General features: G+C 54.6%; 2 protein-coding genes across 9 annotated transcripts; both read right to left on the bottom strand.

Annotated features, from left to right (window-relative positions):
- Positions 1 to 298: 298 nt before the first annotated feature.
- Exoc3l4 (exocyst complex component 3 like 4) lies at positions 299 to 13,860 on the bottom strand. 5 transcript variants are annotated; one of them, XM_031355794.1, is made up of 14 exons: positions 13,136 to 13,860; positions 11,988 to 12,092; positions 9,394 to 9,478; positions 8,511 to 8,926; positions 6,971 to 7,625; positions 5,973 to 6,084; positions 5,626 to 5,748; positions 5,232 to 5,332; positions 5,007 to 5,087; positions 3,446 to 3,560; positions 2,917 to 3,036; positions 2,686 to 2,838; positions 1,936 to 2,057; positions 299 to 813 (listed from the first exon to the last, which is right to left on the bottom strand). In XM_031355794.1, exons 4-14 carry the CDS (start codon positions 8,908 to 8,910, stop codon positions 630 to 632), a joined length of 2,166 nt encoding a protein of 721 aa, XP_031211654.1. In that variant the 5' UTR covers positions 8,911 to 8,926; positions 9,394 to 9,478; positions 11,988 to 12,092; positions 13,136 to 13,860; the 3' UTR covers positions 299 to 629. The 5 variants fall into 5 exon arrangements, with proteins under 5 accessions (XP_031211654.1, XP_031211651.1, XP_031211655.1 ...); XM_031355791.1 differs by lacking the exon at positions 11,988 to 12,092 and having other exon boundaries at positions 9,374 to 9,478; positions 13,136 to 13,405; XM_031355795.1 differs by lacking the exon at positions 11,988 to 12,092 and having other exon boundaries at positions 2,968 to 3,036; positions 9,374 to 9,478; positions 13,136 to 13,405.
- A 4,564-nt stretch (positions 13,861 to 18,424) lies between these two features.
- Positions 18,425 to 25,110, bottom strand: Lbhd2 (LBH domain containing 2). 4 transcript variants are annotated; one of them, XM_031356261.1, is made up of 4 exons: positions 24,958 to 25,110; positions 22,311 to 22,391; positions 20,625 to 20,781; positions 18,425 to 19,580 (listed from the first exon to the last, which is right to left on the bottom strand). In XM_031356261.1, the coding sequence occupies exons 1-4, from the start codon at positions 24,970 to 24,972 to the stop codon at positions 19,450 to 19,452; spliced, it is 384 nt and encodes a 127-aa protein (XP_031212121.1). In that variant the 5' UTR covers positions 24,973 to 25,110; the 3' UTR covers positions 18,425 to 19,449. The 4 variants fall into 4 exon arrangements, with proteins under 4 accessions (XP_031212121.1, XP_031212124.1, XP_031212122.1 ...); XM_031356264.1 differs by having other exon boundaries at positions 22,311 to 22,386; XM_031356262.1 differs by lacking the exon at positions 24,958 to 25,110 and adding an exon at positions 24,068 to 24,188.
- Positions 25,111 to 26,110: the final 1,000 nt, after the last annotated feature.

Here is a 26,110-nt window from a genome sequence, read left to right as displayed (position 1 = left end):
TTTGTCTGTTTGTTTGTTTGTTTGTTTGTTTGTCTTTATGGTTTTTCGAGACAGGGTTTTTCTGTGTATCCTTGGCTGTCCTGGAACTCACTCTGTAGACCAGGCTGGCCTCAAACTCAGAAATCCGCTGCCTTCCGAGTGCTGGGATTAAAGGTGTGCGCCACTACGCCTGGCTAAAGGCTACTATTTCGATCTGCTGCTGCAGGCAGGGGCTTTTCCAGCTCAGGACTGGCTTGGTCATCCCATTCATTCAATCCAGCATCACCTCTCCCAACCAGCTTAGCTTGCCCAACCTTAGACACTATTTTAATTCAGATTTATTTTTAGAATCCTCAGCTTCTCACTACAGTGTGGATGTGCTGAGCAGTTAGAAAGGGAAGCCATCCCTGGCCTGAAGTCCTGCAAGGAGACTCCGCAGCCCCCAAAGACTCCCCCACAAATGCCTGGGATACCTCATCTCTTGGCTCCCCTGGCTGAGTATCCAGGCAACTGAGACCAAAAATTCCATGGCCCCCAGGCTTCAGAGCTTGGAGTAGGGCCAGAGTGACTCACTGGGCTCCCAACTTGGGGTCAGTCATGGGGAGGATGCCAGATCCTTGGCCTACGAAGCTCCTGCTCGACCTTCAGCCCTAGATGCAGGTGATGAGCACGTCCACAGAGGTGGGCACTTCAATCTCCTCAAAGAGCACGCGGTGTGAGGGGGGCCTGATCGCGTGGGCTGCTCTCAGCAAGTCTTGAGTATGCTGCAAGAGATTCTGATTCCGACGGCGGCCGAGTCTTCGTAGTGCTAGAATAGCCAGAATGTGCTCTCGCCTGCAGAGACATAGGGTCCCCAGTGTAGAGCAGTGCCCCCGGCACCCTCCAGCTCTTGTCCCCCAACCCCGAGAGAGCAGGAACCCAGGCTTGGGAGGAAGTATTATTCACCCAGCATTCCTGGAGCTGGGTCAGGGAATCTGAAAGCCTGGGACTATCCCAGGCGGGGAGGGAATGGGGCTCTAAAAGGAGGAGGGAGTGTGGGCCTGTGGGTGCACAGTAACTGGACCTAGAACACACAGGCATGAGACAGGGGAGGGGGCACGCACACAGCAGAAAGAAGCTCTGTACAGAGGCAACGCAAGAAATCTGATCTAGGGAAGACTCCAAAAACTGGCAGAATGCAAGGGAGGTAGAGGCCAGGCCAGGTCCGGCCAGGTGGCAGGTTGGGGAATGTCCTCACAGTGTGCAAGACAGAGCGGGGGTGTGAGTGTGTGCTTGGGGCAGGGAAAGTAGAGGGCTGGACGTGGGGTGGGGGGCAGGTACAAAGGGGCACCCTGAGTCATTGCCTCCCCATTGCTTCCCCAGCAGCCGTCCAGGACCACCCCTGGAGTCAGGGAGGGAGGGCCAAACACCAGTTGGGGAACCCCCAGGAGCGGTAGGTAAACTGGAAACTTAGAAGGGGCGAACAGGGTCATCATCCATATCCAAATCTACCAGAACAAACAGGGAGCCGCAGTGAGCAGCAGGGAGCCAGGGAAGGGGCTGGACCAGGGGCTCTCGGTGGCCTTTCCATCCCGGAACCTCCTAGAGCACTGGAGAGAGCCGAACCGGGATTTCCAAGAGCTCTGATGACTCAGTGCCCCACACCGAGCCTCCTCACGGCTGTCGAGGCCTTAGAGGGCTTCCCAGAGAGGGTTTGAATGGGGCTGCGTCCTCCAGAGATGGTGGAGAACACGAGGAAGGGTGGCCCGCTTGCCAATGCTCCCCGTTCCCCTTCCTCGCGGGCATGCGCACACGAGTCTGTCGCGCTTCACGGCTATGCCGCCTTTCTCTCCGCCCTGACAAGCAGCTGTTCCCTCGGTTCCACGCCTGCACTCACTTTGCTGAAGGCGCGAGTGCCAGGTTCCAGTGACCCCTGACTCTTGGTCAGAAGTTAGTCGGGAAGGGAGGTCTGCTAACCTGATGTCCGGGTAGCTCTGTATAAGTGTTTCCAGGTGCCGCCGGATGTCGTCTTTGTACGTCTCACCCAGGACCTCGGCCACCGACAGGATGGCTTGGTCCAGCCACTTGGCTTCAGAGCCCTAAGGAGACAGGGAGGCAGGTGTGTGGTCCACCTCCCCCAAGAAGTCCCTGCCTACACCCTCTCCTGTAGTGCCCAGAACCGCCCCTCCCCTGTGTCTGCCGCGGGTGGCTTGCCCACCATAAGTAAGATTCCACGGCGTCAGGGAATAAGATTCCACAGAGCGGACGTCTGCAATGATTCTGGATAGCTAGCTGTCTTCCTGTCTGCACAGACAGGAAATCCGAGCTCTCACCAGGGAAGGGCTGATTGGAACCTGTCACCAGCTAGGAGACCAGCAGCCCAGATAAGGGATTTGGGCTCAAAGTGCTCCAGGTCTGAGAGGGGAAAGATCTCCCACAGACTTTGCCCATCATAGCCCTCCTCCCTTCTTTGCCTTCATCCACGAATGTATGCAAATACAATGTAAAGTGACGCCCCCACCTGGGCCCGCCCCATTAGAGTCCAGCCCCACTGCCGTTTTTTTTTTTTTTTTCCCAGTGGAGTCCGAAGAAGCGCCTAATGGAAGCTCTCTTGTCCAGAACCGGCTCCTGCACCCGCTGTAAGGGCTTTTTACAGGATGAAAACAACAGAGTAGGGGTTTCCTGGCCAGAGACTGAGCCCTCTTGACATTCAGACGCTGCTCCTACCAAGCCCTGGAAGGTGTTGCTAATGGCCTGAGCATCCAGGTTCATCTTATGGGAGCCATTCACTCGATCCAGGCCACTGAACCTCTCGCGGGGCCTCAGCACCTGCCCCAGGTATTCTCGGACCACAAAACGGTGCACCTCCTGCAGTGTCTCCTGGGAGAATGAGAGGGTAGGGTCAGGATCAAAGACATGGGCCCTGCACATCCATGCCAGCCACCCACTTCCTGGTACCTGTGCCAGTGATGGGGTCACATGCTCAAGGTGATGTGCAAAGTCCACCACCTTGTCCATGAGGGGACGCAGTGTGTCCTGTGTGAGCCAGGTCTTGGTATATAGCACCTTGAATAGTGGCTGGGGACAGAAGGGCATGGGAAGTGAGCTCTGTCCCCTGTTCCTACCCCGTTCACTGCTGGGCTCCCTTACGCAGTCCTCTTTCCTAGGCACAGATCTTATCACTGGGCCATTCCCATAATGCCTCCTCCATGGTTTGAGTCTGAGAGTCCTGTCTGGCCCTGCTTACGGTGTGTGCTGGGTGCACCTTGAGTGTTTGGTCAAGGGGCTTTATGGCCTTATTTCTTGGCCCACCATCCCAGAGCTTGGGTGCTGATCACCGAGCAGCTGCAGTGGGATGGTGGTTGTTTCCCAACTGCCCTTGCTCGGGGAGAACTCAAGGAGGGCAAAAGAATGCTGTGCCCTAGGCCTGGAACTTTAGAGCATAGCTGGGCACCCACCAGGCATGGCAAGTGTCCAATTGGAATACCTGCATGTCTTGCTGTGCGATCTGGAGCAAATGCTTCTGGAAGCTATTGGTGGCAGCCACCAGGGGTTTCTCCAGTTCCTTTATGGTTCCTGGGAACCTGGCCAGAAGACTGGTTCTGGGGAGGAGCCAAGACAAGGAGTGAGCTGGGCAAGGGAAAACAGGCAGAGGAGCAAGGCCCACCCAGCACAACCCTGCAGACTGGGCATGGCACTGCTCTGCCCCCGCTCATTTATCTGTGGTTCTCTACCTTCCTAACGCTGTGACCCTTTAACACAGTTCTCGTGTTGTGGTGACCCCAGCCAGAGCATTATTTTAGTTGCTTCTTCATAACTGTAATGAAGCATGTTATGATGCAAATACCCGATATGCAGGATATCTGATGTGACCTTTGCGAGAGGGGTTGGAATCCACAGGTTGAGAATCACTGATTTAGACTGTACTGTCCCTGGAGTTGTGCAAAGGAGCACCCACGGGGGCGGAACCGAGTCAAAGGACAACATCAAAGCCCTGAGAACCAATCATCATTAACTCTGGCAGCAGGGTGGCAGCTTTGGGACACTGTAGCATAGCCAGGCCCGGCTCAAACTCTCCAGTGAGCTTCATCCCTGCCTCTGAGGATGACAATGTCCCATTTCACTGCTGAGAAAACCGAGGACCAGGCTATCCCCAGTAGAGAGCACTGACTCTCAAGAATGGAGACTGCTTCCTAGAAGTAAGTCTCTCTGGAGCTGAAGGCTAGCCTGGCACAGTCAGGCAAGATCGTGCTGGGAAGCCAAGCATCCTTGTGATCTTGTTTTGCACACAGGCAGGCCTGGTTCAACTCCTAGCTGCATGGGTTACTCGTCGCTGGTCACCAGCATCCACTTGACTGTCATCTGTACCTGGGTACCCTAGGCTTGGGGAGTCACCTTGGGTGGTGCTCATAAAGAGTTCATATGAACTCAGTCCCCACGGCCTGAGGAAGCAGGCTCTGGCTTTGTTAGAAGAGGTAAGAGGCACTGAGAGGAAGTGACTTGTCTCAGGGCACACAGCCAGCAATGGACAACGCTGGATCCAAACCCACAAGGTGGCCCAGATGGCTGTATTCCCCAGACTAGCATGTCTGTGGAGAAGAGGCCACTTGGTGTGGTCTGGAGTGCCTGTAGGTGGCAGTCTCTGCCAAATAGAGAGGACCTCGCCTTCTCAGGGAAGAGGCGCCCAGGATGGTCCAGGGTGGGACTCAGGGAGGAGGGTTTTCGGAGGAGAAGGTAAACTCAGGGATGGAACAGAATGGGATGGAGAGAATAAACAGGGGGCCCAGGGACCGGGGCAGCCCTATCTCCTCAGTCTCTGGTCAGCCTTGAAGCCCCTCATTTGTTCCAGGGTCTAGCCCTGCTAAGCACTTTAAGGCCAACGCGAAAGGGACCAATCCCTGACGGCCTTGGGGAATCCACAGGAATCCGTACTAAGCTTCTTCTCCTACTCCGGCCCCTAAGACGCCGCTGCTTCTGATCTCTTTCCCTGAGCTCGCGCGCCTCCTGCTGGCAGTGCCTGGCAATGTCCTGGATCTGGGGCGACCTACCTCAGCTCCACGCAGGCGTTAATGTAGGCACCCAGGTACCATTCGCTCACCGCCTTCGACGCCAGGAAAGCCTTTTCAAACCTGGGGATCGGAAAGAATCATTCCTCTGACTTCAGGTCTGCGCCCCCGTTAGGTCGTCACCGTGATGAGGGCCTCACATTCAGTCCACCAGTGGGCCCCATCCATTCCCGAGCTCCCGTCCCGGGCAGAGAGTGCCACCCGCACCTGGGCACAAAGAGGCAGAGCGCACGCGCGCAGATCTGCAGGGTGGTGGTCTCCAGCTCCGCGGAGATAGCTCCAGCTGCCTTCACGTGCTCAGCTACCAGCTGCCAGGGATGCCACATGCTGAGAACAGTTGAGTCCCGAACCCAGCCCACCCCTCAGTGGTCCCAATGTAAGAGTCACCTCCCCTCCCTATTCCCCACCACCACCACCACAACAGAGTTGTGGCAGAGTTCATCGGCAGAACCCGAGAGCTGTGACTTAGCCTGGCCTTGTGCCCTAGGAGTCTAGGTCACCCCACAGGTTCCTTTCTCAGTAAAACTTAGCTCCGAGGGATCTCCGACATGTGCCTGAGTCCTGAACACAAGCCCTTCCTGCAGCCCCCTCCCGGGCGCACCATGTGTACATCGATGGACAGGGGCGCGTGGTAGAGGCCCTGCAGCACTTCCCGGTCCTCGTTGGCTTCCCACCGATTCTGTTCCAGCTGCAAGATGCTGTCAAAACAGCTTGTGATCTTGGTCTGCAAGGTCAGGAGCAGCCGGTGGTGAGAAGCTTTCCAGGAGGAAGGAAAGGGCGCCCCCTGCCTTCCAAACTCCACTTAGCGCCTTCATGGACTCGCGTCTCCGGACTCCAGTCAAGGTCCACGGTCTTAAAGGTACTACCTGCACAACCCCAATCCTCCACATCAAGCCTCCTGCAGGACCCAACCTCTGGAGCCCGGAGACCCCCCACCCCCAGCCTCACCTCTAGGAAGCTAGTGTAGTCACTTTCCAGTCGAGCCCACAGAGCAGGCTCTAGGAGTGGGGGCAGCGGTTCGGTGGGCAGTGCCAAGTCTGGGGCGCCCAGGAAGTTAGGACTGAAAATCAAGGGGCGTTGTTAGGACCCAGGTGGGGCTCTGATGCTCCACCAGCTACCTCCTCTCCCTAACCTGGCTCAAAGTCTAATGTCATCGTTAGAGTCCTGAACTTCTGTTGACACATTCCACTCCCCTACCCTCCAGAGTTCTACGCCATCACTTCCCGTCCCAGAATCCTCTGGAAGGGGCGGACTTCTGGACACTCAACCTACCAGCTGGTTCTGCTCAGAATGCTTAAGGAGCAGTTCAGATGGGCCTCTGCCAGACTGCCTCAATGTGACCTCTGCCCTCATGGGTAGCCTACATTCAAAGACTGAGCTGTAAACGACATCCTCCGGCCCCATCACCATCTAACCCAAACCAGGGAGTCCCAGACAGGGGCTGATAATGGCTTGAGATCACGCGGCGCGGCAGCCTTCCCCCTTTTTCTGCCTGTGGCAAAGCTGGGGCCCATTCATCTGGGGACCTAAACAGCCTTGCTACACAGCAGGTGCCAAGGCTGAAAGCCCGTGCGGGCTGCACTCTGCATGTGAATGCCCACCCAGATAGCAAGCTGAGTGCTGCCCTGCCTAGAAAGGCTCCGCTTCCACTTGCAGCGTCTTATGGGCCAGCATTGCTCTACGGGGCTCCTGGCACTGGTGAGAAGCGCACAAGATAGACTTTGTAGCTTTGGGAACCTGCACATGGATGGTCCCTTAGGAAAACCTGGGATGGGAGCACAAAGCCTAGCTCAAAGGATGACCAAGTCCCCAATCTTCCTCGTGCCCTATCGCCTTTGCCAGCGACGGGGAAGGAATGTGCCCTATGTTCTTGTAGCTGTTTTTCGTAGTCTCCCGGTGGTTAATGGTACCTGCTCCTGCCTAAAACACCCTAGCTCAGGCCTCACCTGCCATAAACATTAGCGGCCCAGTCTAACAGCACGTAGAGCTGCTCACAGCCGCGGGCGTCTCGCGCCAGCTCCTGCAGGCGCTGGGCCACAGCGCTGTGAAAGGCACGCAAGTAGGTCTCCCACACTGGGAGGTCCGTGGCTTCGTAGGCGGGCTGCATCTCTAATCGCACCTTGTGCAGGTCGTGGCGAACCACGCCACCAAGCTCAGCCAGAAGCTGGGCTAGGTCGGATGCGCCCTCAGCAGCCCCGGGGATGACTTTGGCGCCTGCCTGCTGCACGCGCTCCCGAGCGCTGAGCCGCACCGCGTCCTCCCAGTGCTGACGCCAGTGGCGGGGTGTACTCAAGAAATCACCCTCGGCCTGGGAGGTCTGATGGGCCTCCTCTTCCAAGTGCACCACTTGGGCCAGTTCCGCTAGAGCGTCTCGATCCACGCCTTGGGAACTCAGCGCCTCGCGCACAATGGCTCCGATCTCTGCAGCCATTCCGTCGTAGTGTAGACAAAGGTCCATAGCGCGCCGCGCATAGGCGGTGGGGTCCTGTGTAAAGGTGCGGGAGGTTTTGTCGGCTACCAGCTGCGTCTCCAGGTACCGCAACTGTTCAAAGGCCTTCACTAGCTGCCTCTCAGTGATGAGATCTGCCACGGATTTACTTTCTGCAACCGCAAGTGAGAAAGGGAGCAATGAGAGCGGCCCACCTAGAGTCCTGGTACTTACTAAGCCAGATATCTAGGTTGCACTCGGAGCTTTGGGCTGGGCTGCCTGGCCACTGCCCAGATGGAGTCCTGTGCACAACTGCCCGAAGTCCCTGCTAATAGTCACATTAGACAGCAGCGTCAGGGCCCCAAACCTGGCTGAAAACAGCAGTTTGGGTTAGCTCCGGACTGCACGGCTGGCTATTCTGTAACCAGCACCTTCTACCCTGCACCCCCACCCTAATTCTCTCTGCCATCTCTGCTGAGCTGGTCCTGGTGACATCACATGTGGCTGTAATTACAGGTCTAATAGGGTCAGAGCTCGGGCAGGGTGTGGCCTGCCCTTAAGTCCAGAGCCAGCCTCTCTGCTGTGCTGTTCTCTTCCCACCCTGTGTTCAAGGAGTTCTCTGCTCTGGCTGGATCCCTTCTCCGAGTCCAAGTTCCATTTGGCCTCCCCCAACAGTCCCTTAGCTGTTCCTCCAAGTAACCACTGCTTCCATGAACCTCTGTGATCCGGTGGTGAGAGCCCAGAGCCTAGGATGAGTTTGTTCAAGGGGCCAGGCTGTGAAAGGCCCGTGCATGGTTTATAGTTCTACAGGCATGAAGATCTGGGTTCAAATCCCACCTCTTACTGGATGCTGTAAAACACCAAGCAAGTCACTGTTTCTCATTTGCCCCGAGGCTGTGTTGAGAGGAGAGGGCTTCCCTTGCTAGATACTAAAAGAATTTGTGCAGAAGGCAGAATGTGGGTGAATTAGGCCTCGAGGAGAGTCTGTCAGGATACCCAGCTCAGCTCCTGCCCCACCTACCCTCTGTTTTTTCTCTCGGTGTTGTGTGAGCCCTTACCTGCCTGCGGCTCCAGATCCTCAGCCTCCATCCCAGTGGCTGCCTGCCTGCTGCTACCATCTGTGACTCTGGAGGGCTTCTCTGGTACCACAGGGCCTTGAGGATGCCCAGCAGTCAGGCCTTCATCTAGGGCCCGTCTCAAGGACCTGAACAGGAAACGGGAGCCGCGCCTGAAGAGGCCTGGGTCCTCCTTGGGCTTGTGGGTTGAAGTTCTCAGGCTGGTCCGGAAAAGGGTCCGCTTCAGCATGCCCAGGCTGGGTTTCACGCTGTCCTCGTGGTGCATGCTTTGCTCTTTCATACTGTTGGACTTCCAGGTGTTGGTAGGGAGAGTCTGTGACTTCCTGGGCTCCCTGGGGCTTTTAAGCTCTGGCCCAGGGGCCCCTGTCTGTGGCAGAGGCATCTTGGCAGCAGGAGAGCTGAGGGTGAGAAAGCAGCTCAAGAGGCCTGGAGGGTGCCAAGCCCTGCCCAGGAAGCAGACACACAGCCCTGGCTAAACTCTGGGGCTCAGGGGACCCCGGAACATGGTGCAGGAAGGCTTTGTTCCTTCTATGTGAAAAGAAATGTCCGCTAGCTCCCGGGTTGGCCGGAGCCTTCGGCATGCCCAGCGCAGTTGCTGTTAGGATGCCGGCAGAATGCCTTCCCAGTGCCATTCCCAGAACACTCTCCCAGGTGTCCACCTTTACAGAGCCTGAGCACTTCCCAGCTGAAGTCAAGGGACTTATTCAGCATGCGTGTTCTGGGAACCGCCCAACCCACAACCCACAAGGGCAGAGCCCAGTACCCACATCCCAAATTTCTAGGATTTTAGATTCTAAGGCCTCAACCTCTCCCCATCCCTTCTTCCCACAGACCCCCGTTAATACCTCCAGAGACGAGGGCTCACCCCTTCAGCACAAAAGGCAGGATCACTTCTGCTCAAACAGGAAGCGGCTTAAGAAGCATTCCCTTCCTGGCCCGGCGCCTTGGATCTGGAGGAGGGTACAATGGTGCCCTAAGGCCCTAGCCTCAGGCACCCAGCCACTTATCTGCACCACACAGCCTGAAGGGAAGGTGGTGGGAGGGGCTTCAGGTCTATATTTAACCTGGAGCTGAGAAATCCCAATGTATTTCCTACCTACTACACTCCCCCCCCCCTCTTGCCAAACCCCAGCCTTCTGTGGTGGGGGTCTCATGGGACACAGCCACTGCTCAGGTCCCTGACAGGCACCACCACCACCACATTCCCTCTTGCTAGCAAAGCCTGGCTGTTTGCTTTTCTGACTGTATGTTAACTAGGGGTGGAAGAGAAGAGACAGTCTTTCTGGTCACTGGAACCTCCTGCCCACCACATTGTGCAAGCCAGACATGGATGGGGGATGGTACTGGGCCAGCAAGTCCCCTTCCCCCCCATACCCTTTGAGAAACTGCACCAAAAGAAGGGCTGGATGGAGCTGAAAAGATGGTTCAGTGGTTAGGAGCACTACTTGCTCTTGCAGAGAACCCATGTTCAGTTTCCAGCATCCACACAGTAGCTCACAGGGCACACATGGTCCACAGACATACATCCAAACAGCACACACACACACACACGCACACACACACACACACACACACACCATAAAGCAAACAAATAAATCCTTTTTAAAAAAGAAGAGAAGGGGGAGAAAGAAGAGGAGAAGGAGGAAGAAGAGGAAGAGAGGAGGAAGAGGAGGAGGGGGGAGGAGAAAGAAAAGCTTGACCCAACAGAGGCATAGCTCCCAGCCCTCTTCAGGGCTTTCTACCATACCAGGACAAATCCAAGTAGGCCAGACCCCTGGATGAGTCAGGAAGCAACTGCCCTTCCCTGGGACTTAAGGCATGCTGGACAGAGGCTGTCCCCTGGGGTCTAGCCCTCCAGGAAGGTATCTGCTAGAGTCAGCTGAGGCATGCATTTCTGGAGCTCCAGAGGCCACCGGCAGCTTCAAGGCAGCCCAGGAGAGGAAGGGAAGCTCAGATGATTGGTTGGAGCCTTATCAGCCCCACCCTGACCACAGGTCATCATCCTGCCTGGCACCCAGGTTCAGGGACCCTGCCCCACACAGACCTGACATTAAATGGCAGTCTCTGGCTGGCCTCCTTCATCTAAGGTGACCTTCCATACCTAGTGTGGGAGATGGCACCTGCCTCTGCTGCATTCTCTGGACTCCCTGACTACAGGGGTGTTGGGAAAGGATGAGATGGGCCCTGCCTTGCTTAGTAAGAGTCCATCCTCATTTACTAAAACACTGACTACGTGTCCAGCTCAATGCTAACACAGATGTGAGCCCCATGGTTCCCCCTGAGGAGTGTGATCTGCTCAGAAAGGGGCAGGATCCAGCCTCAAGCCACTCAGCCTGGCCCACCATGTCTCTTCAGAAGCTACGGACAACGAGTGGTCGGTGTGTGCTCCTGACTGGAGGATCAGATGCTATGCCAAAAGAGTCCTTTCCCCTGTGAGGACCACAAGACCTGGCAGTCCTATAGGGGAGCCTGGATAAGGAGGGGCAGCTGGACACATGACACTTCATGGCAGGCTACACAGGAATCTTCGGGCTCATGGTATTCATGTACCTTCATATCAAACCTGGACTAAAGGGCCATTGTGACCACCAAACAGCCCTCTGGCAGCAGCCATACCACTTCTGGCTCTGCAGCTCTCAGCAACTGCCCTAACCATGCTTGACCTCCCCTTCTGGGACTCCCCGATGCCCTCAAGCCACCCCAAGCCCTATAGCTTGGCATTCAAATTCTTCTCTTTCTAGATTGACAATTCTTTGCTTCATTCCTGGACATGCCTGTTACTCACGTTAGCTCATGGGACCCCCTCCATCCTGCTGAATGTGCCGATCTTGGTCCCCCCTCGAGCTGTGTCCCCTCCTGATCCTCTCTCTCTCTAATTGAACCTGGCTTTTAGGATGCAGTGACTTCCCTTTGTCCAATCCTCAGCTCTGTGTCATCTGCTCAATGGCTCCTCAGGCTGTCTCTACTGTGACAGAGCCTCCTCCAGGCTTGAGAGTCTGTTTGTCTCCTCTCTCTTTCACCCAAGAGTACAGTTTGGAAGTACAGACTTCCATTGTGGTTGGGTGGGTTCCAAGGCTGGCCTGGTCAGCTGTCATTCTGCTGCCCACTGGGATGATCTGTGGACCCTACCCCCATGTCTTCCCTCTGTGGCCACAAGGCCAGTCCTGGTCCTCTAGCTCCTCTTTCCATTGCTGTCACTCCTTGACTGACTTGATATTAAGCTCCAAGATCCTGCAGATCCATGACAGTCTGAGCCCTGGGCTCACTTCTTTCCCAGTCAGTATCACGTGTAAGGCTAGGTTCAGGGAAGCCAGCACGGCCCCGCCAGCTGTGGCCCTGAGGCCAGGTCTAGACCTCCCCTACTTCCAGCCTTGCTTCTGCCCTTTTCTAGACCTTCCCTCTTGCACCAACTCCTACTCTCCGTTTCTCTCTGGGACAAACCACATCCTCCCTCCCCACCCTAGGACCGGGCTATCCTCTGCCCTTCAGATCCCCAGGGACAACCACTGCCATCAGGCTGTGGCGTTCGTGTCTTAAAACTTTCCCTGCATGCCGAGTCCTTTCCTGAAAATATGGAACAAGGCAAGAAAATATGGTTTCAATCCTCGGCGTTCGCCTTCGAGATCTAGTTAAATCAACAAGGGCTGCAAATGGCAGAGAGAAGCAGTTCCGATCGCCATTTTAATTGGTTATAGCTGTCCGCCGAAAAATCCCAAGCATGGTTATTATGGGAATAACAAGAGTTTAGTAAATTTCATATGTTGATTTTGCAAACACGGTCAGTAGCTGTTCTGTGTGCCAGCCAGGCCTATTTTTAAAAAGACACAGGCTCCCTTCCCAGTTGCCAATATAAGCACCCCTGGTCGCCATCCCCCACTGAGGTGCATACTTCCCGAGTAAGGCAGCACACAAGGCTCTTCCTCAGGTTGGTCTTGCTTTACTCTCTTGCCCCTCTGCGGCCCAGAACTTGTTCCCCATTCCAGCCTTTCTGAGTTGTCCCCGATCTTCCAGCTGTGGAGAGCTTCCTCAGGGTTCTTCCTCTGAGAAGCCTTCCCTGACCAGCTGAGTCCTAGCACACAGCACACTCTTTTCTGTGTCTAGCTCCAGCCCTAGATAGTAGTTAAATGATCTGAGATATTTCTGCTGCTTGGCCAGGAGCCCCCAGGGAGCAGGGAATGAGCCTGGCTCAGACCCATGATGGGGCCGATAAATGTCAGGTACCCAAGGAATGGTGTGGCCCTGCCATGATTGGGAACCTGTGGTACATCTACACTTGGGTGTGTGCTTCAGCTTTTCAGATCTTCATGCTGATCTGAGTGCCTCCCCATGTGTGTGATTGTCTTGGAATAAGTGATTGCTTCTGCGTGTGGGCATCTTCTGTGACTGTCTGAGTCTGTATGCCTCATGGATGTCTCTGCTCTCTGCAACTGTGTGGCTGTGCGCTATCTTCTGTGACTGAGCTGGTAATCCAGCTCAGGCGGCCAGGGCTTGGAGCCCAGACCCTTGACCACAAAGCCAACTAACAGAGCTGGAGTAGTCTCAGCCTCGTGGGTCCCCACCCACTGCCCCAAACACCCTCATATCCTCCTGCCCCACCTGGGTCTTACCTGATATGCGCACGGACAACTTCACCCAGGCAGCAGAGGTCCCAGAGAAGCCAGCCAAACAGGATCCTGAGACCAGGTCCAGGAGAGAGGCTGCCAGCACAGCCCAGTTGGTTGACCAACAGCTGGGACTTCCCAGCCACAGGACCGCCCAGGCCCACTCTCTACTCGGACCCCATACTTTCGCTTTTAGAAAAGTTCCACCCCTTTCATTCCAGAGACAACCACTCCAACCTTTGATCAGTCGCAGCCCTGGAGCTTGCCTGAGCCTGATCAAGCTTGACAGAGAGAGACTGGGGAGGGGAGGCTAGGGAGGGCCTTGAGGGAGGCCGAGGAGGTGGAGACTACAGTGGAGAGGTTAAGGGGGTGGGGCTAGGGGAGGATGTGCAGCAGTGGGGCCAGGAGCTGTTGGGGACCACTGAGGATTGTCACATCCTGACCACTGCCAGAGGTAAGCTAGTTGAGAGAGGCATTCACCCCCTAGAGCTCAAGCCCAGAAACACTCCACTCTCCAGGAAAGGGTTGCAGCTCTAGGCCAGTCTAGGGAGTTCACTCCAGTGCCCCGTGTGCCTGCCTGAGCCGAGAAGCAGAGAGGAAGTTTTCCATAGTGCCTGGAGGAGGGTGTGAGCCATACACTTCTCCTGAGTGCTGGTAGGAGAGGGACGCAGGGGCTCACACTCAGGAATGACAGGCAGCCTTCTAGGCAGACGCAGCAGCCAGCGCAGCATGAACAGCGTGGAGGAGGGGCTGTTGTGATGGCTTTGGAACTCAGGCCTTCACAGAGACTCTGACAGGAGGCTTTTGTGGGGAGGGCTGTAGAGAGTTCACCAGGGGCACCTTCCCCGACTTCAGGGGGATTCCACAGTCAGCGTCTTAGGAAAGAAACTCGGGGGAAATCCAAGGACACACTCAGCACTGTCCTGCCCTGCACCTGGATATAGTATGGATGCTCCAGTTACAGTACTCAGTGCTGGGTACTCAGTGCTGGGCTGTGAGAACACAGCGCCACACAGGCTACACTCTCTGGGTTTGGGGGACATGAGGGCTAAGGTCTTGATTCTCCTGAGGTTACCTTCCTCCTCCTCTTCTTCTTCCTCTCCTCCCTCTCCTCCTCTTCCCTCTTCTACTTCTCCTGGAGCACAGGATCTCACTATGTATTCTTCAGTGTCCTATAGCTCACTATGTAGACCAGGCTGGCTTTAAGTGCACGGAAATTGAATTAAAGGCCATCATGACTGTTGCTTTCTCTCTATGTGTTCTTTCCTCTGTATATGTCTGTCCACTTTTCTCTTTTTCATAGCATGTGGGGTGTGGTGGTTTGTATATGCCCTGCACAGGGAGTGGCACTATTTGGAGGTGTGGCCCTGTTGGAGGAGGTGTGGCCTTGTTGGAGGAGGTGTGTCCTATGAGGGTCACCCTAGCTGCCTGGAAGCCAGTGTTCTACTAGCAGCCTTCAGATAAGGATGTAGAACTCTCAACTCCTCCTGCACCATGCCTGCCTGCATGCTGCCATGCTCCCACCCTGATGATAATGAACTGAACCTCTGAACCTATAAGCCAGCCCCAATTAAATGTTGTCCTTATAAGAGTTTCCTTGGTCATGGTGTCTGCTCACAGCAGTAAAACCCTAAGACAGCAGGCTAGATAAGCTCTCTGAGGCAAGATAGAAGGGTGGGGCAAAGAGCGGGAACGTGAGAATGAAAAGAGCTCCTCTGGTTGCAGCAATAGGTAAGGATCCTGTGTGGTCAACACCTGCATAAGGCCTTTCTTGCCTGCCAGCTGTAAGCCTTCCATTTTTCTAGGAATTTCCTCCAAAAATCCCTCACTTACAGAGAAGGACGTGTGAGAAACTTCATCAGGTTATAACTGCATACAGGACATCTCCATCTCCACCACTAACTTATCAGAAGAGCAGGAAATAAAGAAAAATAAAGAACGCTTTCTTGATAACCTCAGAGATGCAACTTGAGAGTCACCAAGACCGGGGACCTATGGTTAAGGCTAGGAAGGCTTAGTTCACTGCACCAAGACCAGGGACCTATGGCTAAGGCTAGGAAGGCTTAGTTCACTGCACCAAGACCAGGGACCTATGGCTAAGGCTAGGAAGGCTTAGTCCACTGCACCAAGACCAGGGACCTATGGCTAAGGCTAGGACCTCTTGGTCCACTGCTGAGCCCCTGAGCAGTGGGATCCTCACGTGGGTGTGTCTATGATGGCTTAGTCCACTGCTGAGCCCCTGAGCAGTGGGATCCTCATGTGGGTGTGTCTATGATCGCTCGGTCTACTGCTTAGCCCCTGAGCAGTGGGATCCTCATGTGGGTCAGGATCACCTTATGCTACTCTTCCGACATGTCCTCCATTAAGTCTTACTCTTTCTCCTAACCCTCATGTGTAACCCTATGTTAAAGTATCTTTGATAAAAATCTCCAACTCGTCTTCAGACTGGCTAGTCCTGAAATTCTTTTCTTCATTAAAGCCACAAGTCTCAGTTCAGCATAAGTTGGGTCCGTAAAAGACGACAAGAGTCCTAAGGCTGGTGAAGGTGACATCATGGAGCTGTGTCTCTGCACCCTCTTCTTGGAGCTGATGTAACTTAGACTTTTCATCCCAGTCTCTCGATTGACCTGAGTTTAACTGATTGTCTTCTTTTAAAAAAAAATTATTTATTTATTCTGTGTGTATGAGTACACTGTAGTTGTACAGATGGCCGTGAGCCATCACGTGGCTGCTGGGAATTGAACTCAGGACGGCCCCACTCCCTCCAGCCCCATACACTGTAGCTGTCTTCAGACGCACCAGAAGAGGGCGTCAAATGTCATTACGGGTGGTTGTGAGCCACCATGTGGTTGCTGGGATCCGAACTCAGAACTTTTGGAAGAGCAGTCAGTGCTCTTACCTGCTGAGCCATCTCGCAAGCCCCTTGATTGTCTTTTTAAAGACATCTCCTATATAAGGTCACATCCTCAGGTTCTGGAGTTAAGGGTTCAACATATAAACAATAGATTTGATGACACAAGGCACACTACATCACTACATGCTATTTGGAGACAGGCCAAGTCAGATAGGAACTATCGGCACCACCTCCAGGATGCCCTCCCGTTAAGCCCTAGGCTCCCTAGGTGGAACTACTAGTCCAAACCCACGAGTGCCCAGCTGGACCTTCCCCTCAGCTCAGCCTGGCATGCCTGTTGGCTCCCTTTAAGGGGGCTGCCCTGGGCTCAGGGACCTACCCACCACCACAGGGTCACCTGGAGAGACCAGGACGGTCACATGAGAGTCCTGGGATCTCCAGGTTCAAATTACTTGCAGTCTAGCCTCGAATGTCCAAGCAGGAAGACTTTGGTCTCTTTCTGACTTCAGTTTCTATCCTGCCTCAGAAATCTAATACCCAGGACCAGGAGAATTGTCCCTAGGCCTCCCCAAAGTCTCACCATACCCCAGACTGAGCACGCCCATGAAGCCGTGATATTTTTTTCTTTGATTTTGTTGTTGGTTGCTATTTTTGTTTTCTTAAGCATTCTTTTCAACAAAGTAGAATTTTAAATTATATATATTTGATTTATTAAATATATTCATTTTATTTTATATGTTTTGCCTGCAAATGCATGTGCACCATATGCATGCATGGTGCCTGCAGAGGTTAGAAGGGGAACAGATCCCCTGGGACTGGAGTTAGGGATGGTTGTGAATCATCAGGTGGATGGTGGATACCAAACCCAGGTCCTCTGAAAGAGCAGCAGGTGCTCTTAACCACTGAGCCACCTCTCCAGACTTAATTTGTCTATTTTTTATGGCATGGGTCATTTCCCTACATGTATGTCTGTGCTTTCCTGGTGCCATGTCCTCTGGGACAGGAATTACAGACAATTGTGAGCCAGCACGTGAGTGCTGGGAACCAGCTTAGTCCTCTGGAAGAATGGACGGTGCGCTTGAGCACTGAGACCACTCTTCTATTCCAAGTCGGCTGGCCTTGAACTTGCTACAGACTTGAGGATGACCTTGAATTCCCGCTCCTGCTTTCATCTCCCAAGTGTTGGGATTACAGGATGTGCCATCACACCCAGCAACTTGTTCTATTTTTCCATGCTGCTTTCCCCTGGCTTTTTCAGTAAAATCCCAGCGGAAAAGTCCCAGCATAGTCTAAGAGAAGCCCAGGCACCGGGGCAGTTAAATTGAGGTCAGCTGAGGGTTGTGCAGGGGGCCGCTAAGAGAGGCATAGCTAAGACACCATAGGACACCGAGAACTTCAACTGCAGCTCCCCACGACCTTGGGAGAGGCATGTTTGTCTCTAAGCCTTATTTACTCTTAGGTAAATAGGATTGTTACTGGAATGACGTGAGTTCACCTCACCTGAGGACCTGGCTTCTATGTAGGCAAGAGCAGGAAGGACCCTTCACCGTTGTTTGCCTGTCTAGGGGTCATTTTTGCTCAGAATGCTAAGGGGCCCAGATTGGAACCCATTCTAAGACTAGGGAGGCGGAGTTCACCCTCTGTTCCTGGTGGCTGCGGTGCCTGGCGGGAGCGGGGGCGGGGTGGGTGTGGATTGTGCCCCTCTCTCTGAGGGGCACAATTGGCAGCCTGCTGGTGGATCTCCACGCGCCAGACGGTGGAGTCTGCTGTTTTATGTAATGACCCCGTCGGGCGCTAGGGGGAGCCGCAGGCAGATTTCAGGCCTCCTGGGTGCTAAGGAGGGGCTGTCCTGGGCTGGGTTGCTGAGTGGGTGTGGCGTCCGCCCTGGCCCCACCCAGGCTCTTTCGCACTGCTTGGGGAGGAGTGGGCAGAGGTCCGACCCTCCACACCTTCCTCTAGCTCTCGGACCTCCGGAATGAGTCATCACTACTCCGGGGCTACCCTGGTAGACCACGGAGAAAGCCTGGGCTTGGGTCCCAGGAGACCCCCACCCCAAGGTCTCTGGACTTGTCTTCTGTGGGACCCTGTTTAAGTGGGCATAATCCTGCCCGGAGAGAGGTGGCGCAATCCCATTGCTCCTTCTACTCGGCCTCCCGAAGTGGAAAGCACTTCCTGCCAAAGGTCAGCCTTTGAGGATCCCCACACTCCCTCCCCATTTCCTATTCTCACTGCCCTTGCTCAAAACCCACAAGAAGGGCTGGGGACAGGGAGGTTCTAGGACAACAACACTTCTAACCCGTGAACCCGGGCAGGGCCCACGGAGACAGCCTGGACCCAGAGCACCCACGGTTTTAAATTTAAAGCAGACTTCCAGGCAAACTTCCGCACCTCCCCTCCCACCTCTGGCGTTTGGGGGCCAGGCTATATTTAGAAGGCAGGCGGGCTGGAGAAATTGCTTTATTCATCCTGAAGGATAGCAAGGGGGTCAGGAGGGAACAGAAGGCCTGTGTCTCCCACAGCCCTAGCAGCTCACCCATGCTGGGGCCTCAGCCTGAGGGCTTTGTTGAGCTAACATTATGGAAACTTCCTAGTGGCTAGGCCTGAACTTCCCAGGCTTGGCCAAGGGGGGGGCAGTGCATCTTAAATGGGAGCCCTTGGCATGGTCAAATTTCTGCCCCCGCAAACCAGCCATGATGAGATACCATAGCTCCCCTCCTGGTTGTGGAGGGACAAGACCATCATTCAAGGTAAGAGGATGTGCTTGCTCACCCAAGGTCATGAAAGAGTACTGTGGCCAGCTTGAGGGTCCCTTCATAGCCTTGGGCAAAACTGGTCCAGGGCACCTCATTTTGAACCTAAATTTTCCCATCTGTAAAATGGGACTTTTGCAAGGAATTAATAATGTCTGGGCTGGAAGTCAATCCCTCACCTTAGGTACCATCCTGGTGCCCTAATATACTCAGGATACAGGATACAAGGGGTGCCTGGCCTCTAGGGGATCTCTAGCAGGGGTAGAAGGCCACCTGGAAGAGTGGCCATAGGCAGTCTAGGTGAGGAAGAGTAGTGAGAGGGTCCCTAGGCAGAGACAGTGTGAAAAGCCTTCTGGCTCTGCTCAAGCTGGCATTCTCCAGGGCCAAGTACCAAGCACCGAGTGCTTAACCATCCAACACTGACTTGCCCAGACTAGGAGAGTCTAGAATGCCACTGCTAGAAGCAAACTTGTGCCCAGCAGCTCATGTGCCCACCAAGGTGCCCGTAGCCACCAGGAAGGATTCCTTTATTTCTGCTTCAGACCACTGAACAAAGAGGGGTATGTTCCAGATCTGGGCCGTGGAGGGCAAAGGCAGGGGCTGGGGTCCTGGCCACACCTAGCCGGACAGGAAGCTTGGTGAGCTGCGTTTCTTGGGTGGGCCCACCATTTGCTGTGAATCAGCCAGTCATCCTGGGATGGAGGTCCTCTGGGTGGTCAGAGAGCAGAGCCTGCCATACCCCTATCTGTTACTGGAGCAGAGAATGCCTGGTGCCCAGAGCTGGCACCCTCAATGACATCATCATCTGCTTCCTTCCCTGGTGTTCCCGGTGGGCTCGGAGAAGGAGCTGAAAACAAGCAAAGAAATGAAAAACAGAAACTAAACATAAAACCAAAGGCCTCTATGTTGGTGATGAGCTGTAGCTGGATTGGTCCTGGGGCTCTGAGGTGAGCCTTTGGCAGACATCTGGATGGGATAGCCACTTCTTCCTGGGGCTGATGGAAAGGAGGGGTGATCATACCCTTGTTTTAGGAAAGAGAAGGAGAATGAAGTCCAGCTCTGGAAGCAGAAGCAGCCCTCCAGCGCCCTGCCCTGTGCTTCAGGGAAAGGTATGGCAGAGAGAATGTGGCAGCCCTAGGGCCTCCCCCCAGCCCACACCTCAGTGGTTACCGTCTCTGCTGCTGGCCTGACACAGGCTGAGAGAGCTTTGAGCAGAAGTGGGGGCCATGTGCTTAGACCCCTTCAGGGCCAAGCTGCATGAGTACTATTGTAAGGACTACCCCAGAGCCTGAGGTCTAGGGAGTGGAAGAAGGCCTGTGTGGTTCTGAGCATCCGTCATGGGAGCTGAACTCACTACCTCACAATGAGCGAGACCCTCCGCGGGCCTCAGAGAATAAAGATTCCCAGGGTACAGCTCAGCCCTCATGCTTTCAGTGGCTTACGAGCTACTCTGGAGGCCCTGAGGACTCACCACTCCTGTCCCATCTTTTTTCTTGAAGCTCCAGTCTTTCACGCTGGCACCAACCTGCCAAGCTGTGAGGAAGCCCTGTTTCCCAATGTGCTCCTGTACTCTGGCCCCTCGAAGTCCTTGTGGGGAGCCTGAATCCTTCCAAAGGTCTCAAGTCAGGGAAGGAGGGAGAACAGGAAGCAGGCTGGGTGGCAGGAGAGTGCCTGTGACCCTTTCAGGAGCCTCGGGTGTACATAAGGGGACAGGAGCAGATGGGAGGAAGGGTAGTCGCTCGGAGGGGTTGGGGAAGGTGAGGCAGAGTCCCCGGCCCTGGTTAGGGATCTGAGAGGTAGAGGCAGATGCTGTAGGTGCTGGGGTGTGAACCAGTGCAGGGGTCCCACACCTACTGCAAACACAGACAGGAAGTGGGGGCTGTGTTCTCACCAGCAGCAGCCTGGATCTGAGGGGTACCCCTCTGCGTACCCTCGGGTGGCCAGCGCAGCTCCCCACTTTCCACAGCACCCGCTTCAGTGGGTTCCACCACAATAGAGGGCAGTCGCTGACAGAGCCGAGGGCCCTTCTCCCGGATACCTACTGTGGCCTATAGAGAGAGCAGGGAGGATCAGGGTAATACTGGGTTATGGACTGCTGGCTCTGCCTCTTCTGCCCTCTGTCCTGCCCTACTAGGAAGGCCAAGAACAGGCAGGATGAACAGCCCTGCCTTGTTCCAGCACTGGGGAACTAGGCACCCAGGGAACACCACAGAACTCACCTGGACTCAGACCCAAAGAAGCCCATTTCACAGACAGAGCCTAAGCTGGTAGAGACCAGTCAGTCATTCAGGAGGAAGCCCAGGACTGAGCACCCCAGCTGCTTTCTGTACCTGGAAGCCAGCACAGTTCCTTTTTGGGGCCTCCCTGCTGGGTCCTTGGCCTCCTCCTTCCCCATGGCAGGCCAAGAAGCTAGAGAAGATGTTGCCATGGCAATCAGAGCTGGCTCTCCTTCATTGTTCGGTGCCCACACGCCCTCTGGGTGCCCTCACCAACCCCACCTCCCATTCAAGGCTTTTCAAGGCCGAGGCTGCCTCACACAGCTCCATCCCTCGGTGCCGTGAGGTCCTGACTTGCACTGCCCCACCTCTGTACCCTCCTGAAGTTCTGGAAAAGATGGCTGCCTAGTGTATGTGCCTTTGCACAGTGGCACACAGTCCTCCAGGAGGGTAGGCACAGAGCAGGCACACTGCCGCTGAATGGCTGCTTAGAACCAATGGACACTGGTTCCTCCCACACACTTCCATGCTCTACCCAGGACCCTATTAACCAAGTACTGCAGGTGACCCTGAGGTCTGAGAACAAGTGTCACCAGGCTGGGCCACCTATGGGTTGAAAGATAAAGGGCCTCAGAAGACAGCAGAGGGGGACCCCATCCTGCCCCCACAGCTGGACCTCCTGAGGCTGTCACTATGCTGGCCTTGACGAGTCAGGCCTCCTTCCCCAACCTGGCTCCTTCCCTACATGCTATTCTGTTTTATCTCTTGTCCCTCAGCCACGGGTTCTGTCTGGAGGGTGCCCACTATGGTAAAATGGCCAAGCCCGCCAGACCATCAGGGCAGCTGCGCCCATGAGCCCAGAGTCTAGGCTGCTCTTCCTTCCCTGGCCCTGTGGACCTAAGGCAGCTTGCTGTGACCCTGCTTCTCTGTGCAGGACGAGAATCTCAGTTCATTTTACTTCTGAAACAAGTCCTTATACCCTAGACTGTTTGAAACCCACTAAGTAGCCAAGGCTGGTCTCGATCCTCTGACTAGCTCCCTAGACTACTGGGATTGCATCAGTGTACCCTACTACAGATTTAAACATCTTGCTGCATCAACATCCCCCCCAAAAAACCCTGAGAATTGTATCACCCTACAGAGAAAAGTGTGATCCCGTGCTTGGGGAGGAAGCCTTGGTGTCCCCAGGCTCAGAAGAGGTGCTAAGTAAGCCAGGGCCATTTGCTTTATCCACCAAATTTCTACAAAAATAGCAATGTCCTCCCCCACATGGAAGGGTAAACTGAGGCTGGCAGAGATGAGAAGCATATTGAAGTCATAGGCCAGAGCTCCCTCCTGTCTCCTGCCCCTCAGTCACTTACCTTCCCTGTTGGGCCTCCGGGGCCCTCAGTGGGGCTCTCTGGTGCAGCAGACTGTGGGGTGCTCATGCTGTTGCTACTGGGCTACACAAAGACAAGATTAGAAATGAAGAATCCACTGCAGCCAGTGCTAGGTGTTCTCCTCCTCCTCCTCCTCCTCCTCCTCCTCCTCCTCCTCCTCCTCCTCCAGGGACCCTCCCCACCTTAGCCTAGCCAGGCCCAGCCCCCACAGCTCAGGGCTGATTTCAAGAGCACAGGACAGCTGCCATACAGTGCCCAGGACCATAGAGAATGTGGCAAGATGGGGAGAGATTGACCCAGCTTTGAGAGCCAGGAAGGCTTCCTGGAGGAAGGTCAGCTGGCCTGAGGACGCTCTAAGGGATGGAGAGCAGGCAGTCTGAGCAGCAAGAAAGATTCATGTGTTGAGGCAATGAACAACAGAGAACACAGCCGACCCGGGGACCCAAACACGTCTGAGTCAGGAGGTTGGGAGAACACTGGACTGAATCTGAGCCAGCCAGAGGCCAAGGTGCCCCGATCCTGCCCAAGAACCCTTCACCCACAGACCCTCAGGCCATGAGGAAAGCTGACATCTTGCCTGCTTATGGCCATGTCTACCCAGGCCAGTACAAATTGGGAGGCTGGATCAGAGCCTCCACAGTGAGAAAGGAGTCCCTGCCAGAAATCATAGGCCCACCCTCATGGAAGGGTAGACTGAGGCTAACTTCTGAGTCCCTGCCAGAAATCACAGGCCCACCCTCAGACTTTCCCCCAGTACTGCAGCAGGGTGGTGGTGGGCGTAGGGTAGAGGGATGTGGGGGTGTTCTTGGGGCCTAGCTCATGCCAGACCAAGAAATGAGTGTGGTCTGACAGGGATTGGCAGACTTTAGTCTGGCAGCCCACGGCCACAGGCCTGTGCTTCGGAAGGAGACTGGGCTAAGCTTCGGAAGGAGACTGGGCTAAGGTGACGTACGGCAGGGTGGAATGGCTGACACCTCTCTGGGAGGCAGGTACCTTGGGCCTCCACAAGGTCAACCGCTAGTCTGGAAAATGAGGGTCCTTCTACCAAATGTCCACCTTGGTTAGCTCAAGTTTCAGAGTTCCAAGGAAGTCTGGAAGGGGGACACACCCTGTGATGGGCACCCCCTGGCAGTAGGCAGCCATGCCATCCCAGTGGTCCCCTGCCCAGAGCCCATGAGATCCCTGAGAACCGCTCCCAGCTGAGACCCAGAGTTCTGGGAACCTCCAGAACAGAGACCCAAAGAAATGTTTCAGAGACATTCGGAAATGAGGGAGGGAGAGTGGCCACAGAGGCCATTCGAAGAGGTGACAGAGCTGAAGAGTGAGGGAAGAAAGAGGGAGAGAGCAGGAGAGTCCCAGGGAAAATCTGGGGAGCCAAGACTGCAACAAGGATTGAGCTAGATGGGGCAAGTGCCCCACAGGCTGCCTTGTTCTTGCCTGGTGCCTGGTGTCCTCCGCTGCGAGAGCCCCCCACACCTCTATCCGCTCTGGGGTGCAGAGGGCTAGATGTTGTGGACCGCAGGCGGTAGAGGGACGCTTGATCCAGAGCCCCCCTCCCCCGCATTTGGTTGCCAGGGAGGACCCACACCCGTCCCTTCCTCGGGGCGCTCCCACTAACTCCTTACCGCACTCGCTCTCCTCCCCACCCCTGGCTGTCAAGGTGCACTTCGGAAGACGGAACCCTGCTGGCGAGGTTGAGGAGGGTGCGTTGTGCCTCCTGCACACTCATGGACACTCACCGCTGGCGCTTGCGGGATTCCACGCTGGCTCGGGAGCTCGCCTCCCTCGGTCCTCCTCCGAGCTCTCCGCCCACACACGCGCTCGCAGCCGGCCCCTCATTCACACTCCCGCCCTCTCCTCTGCAGGGCCGCCGGAAGGACCTGGCCTCCACCTCTCTAGACACCACCCTACCCCAGAACCTAGTCTTGGCCACTTCAGACCTCCTCCCCCAATCTCCAGGTTAGAATGTGAGGTGTGGCATTGTGTGGCGCCAGATATGGTAGGAAGAGGATTTTTTCCAACCGGGCTACCGAAGGAGGAAATGTTGGGAAGTGGGACAGGGTGGAGGATTGTCCCACATTCCATCTCACATATTAATCCCCAGGCCCATTCTCTAGCCCAGGACTGTTGGGTCTGGTGAACCACTCTGTCACCCAAGGCCACAGTGCCACATCCCCACACACATAATCCACACAATTTCCCTTCTAGGATCCACTGTGGGCTCTCCGTTGTCCTATTTCTCTCAGACCTGCAAGCAATACCCACATCTAGCTAGTCGATCACCATGCACCCAGCCATTCATCAGCAGGAGTCACCTACCGTCCACAACCCAACGTCCGTTCAGTGGTCAATCTACCATTACCTTCAAGCTGGCAGCCACTGGTCCCTATCCACCACCTAGTCACCGTCTGGCATCCTACATCTACTCACTACCTACCCCACGGCCATTCTGCACACATCCCCACATACTTACCCTAGCATTGCATCTAGCATCTACCCCTCACTAGTCACCCGGCCACCTAGGTGGCCATCCAGCCATCTTCTTTCCCTGTAGTACTAGCCCAAGAATCAACCACTATCTATTAACTGTGAACACCCTATCACTATACCCCACCCAAATACTACGTACCCATCTCTTCACCATCCACACACGATTCACTAAATGTCCACATCCATGAAACCCACACTGTCTTAGTTAGGGTTTTACTGCTGTGAAGAGACACCATATCCAAGGCAGTTCTTCTAAGGACAACATTTCATTGGAGCTGGCTTACAGGTTCAGGGTTCAGACCATTATCATCAAGGCAGGAGTGTGGCAGCATCCAGACAGGCATGGTGCAGGAGGAGCTGAGAGTTCTACATCTTCATCTGAAGGCTGCTAGAACACTGGCTTCCAGAATGAGGGTCTTAAAGTCCACACCCACAAGGCCACACCCACCCAACAAGGCCACACCCACTCCAACAAGGCCACACCCACCCCAGCAAGGCCACACCCACCCCAGCAAGGCCACACCTCCCAACAGTGACACCCCCTGGGTCAAACATACAAACCATCACATACACACACACATTCTTTTACCGCCTATTCATTGTCTCTCCAGAATTACCCAGCATGTAACAGGTTTCCATCAAATAACAACTTAATGTATTCATACACAACTTAACTTCAACTGTCAATGTATTGTCTGTTTACTACCTGTATCACTGAGCTATATGCTAGCATTTATCCAATCAGTCACACATCATCACCTACAATTCAGTTATCAGTTGTCATCCATATTTATACGAACTGCACCCCATCCCCATCCATCCACCCACTGACCTTATTGTCATCTATCATATGTTCAACAGTTCAATATCCATCTCACAATAACCACCCGCCCATTATCAGCCATAATTCACTATCCTATGGTAGGACAACCACCTTCCTTGTTTCCAACATCTGCCTAAGCACTGTGCAAACATCATCTTACATCATCTACATTGTATCCAGCGTTCATCTCTGCCTAAGCACTGTGCAAACAGAATCTTTTTTTTTAAAAGATTTATTTATTTATTATATGTAAGTACACTATAGCTGTCTTCAGACACACCAGAAGAGGGCATCGGATTTCATTACAGATGGTTGTGAGCCACCATGTGGTTGCTGGGATTTGAGCTCAGGACCTTCGGAAGAGCAGTCAGTGCTCTTACCCTCTGAGCCATCTCTCCAGCCCCCGTTTTTGTTTTTTGTTTTTTGTTTTTTTTGTTTTGTTTTTGGTTTTTTTTTGTGTTTTTTTTTT

This window comes from Mastomys coucha, unplaced genomic scaffold (genome assembly GCF_008632895.1).
Source record: "Mastomys coucha isolate ucsf_1 unplaced genomic scaffold, UCSF_Mcou_1 pScaffold6, whole genome shotgun sequence".
In the NCBI taxonomy this organism is placed as follows: Eukaryota; Metazoa; Chordata; class Mammalia; order Rodentia; family Muridae; genus Mastomys; species Mastomys coucha.
This window is presented reverse-complemented; position numbering and strand designations above follow the sequence as displayed.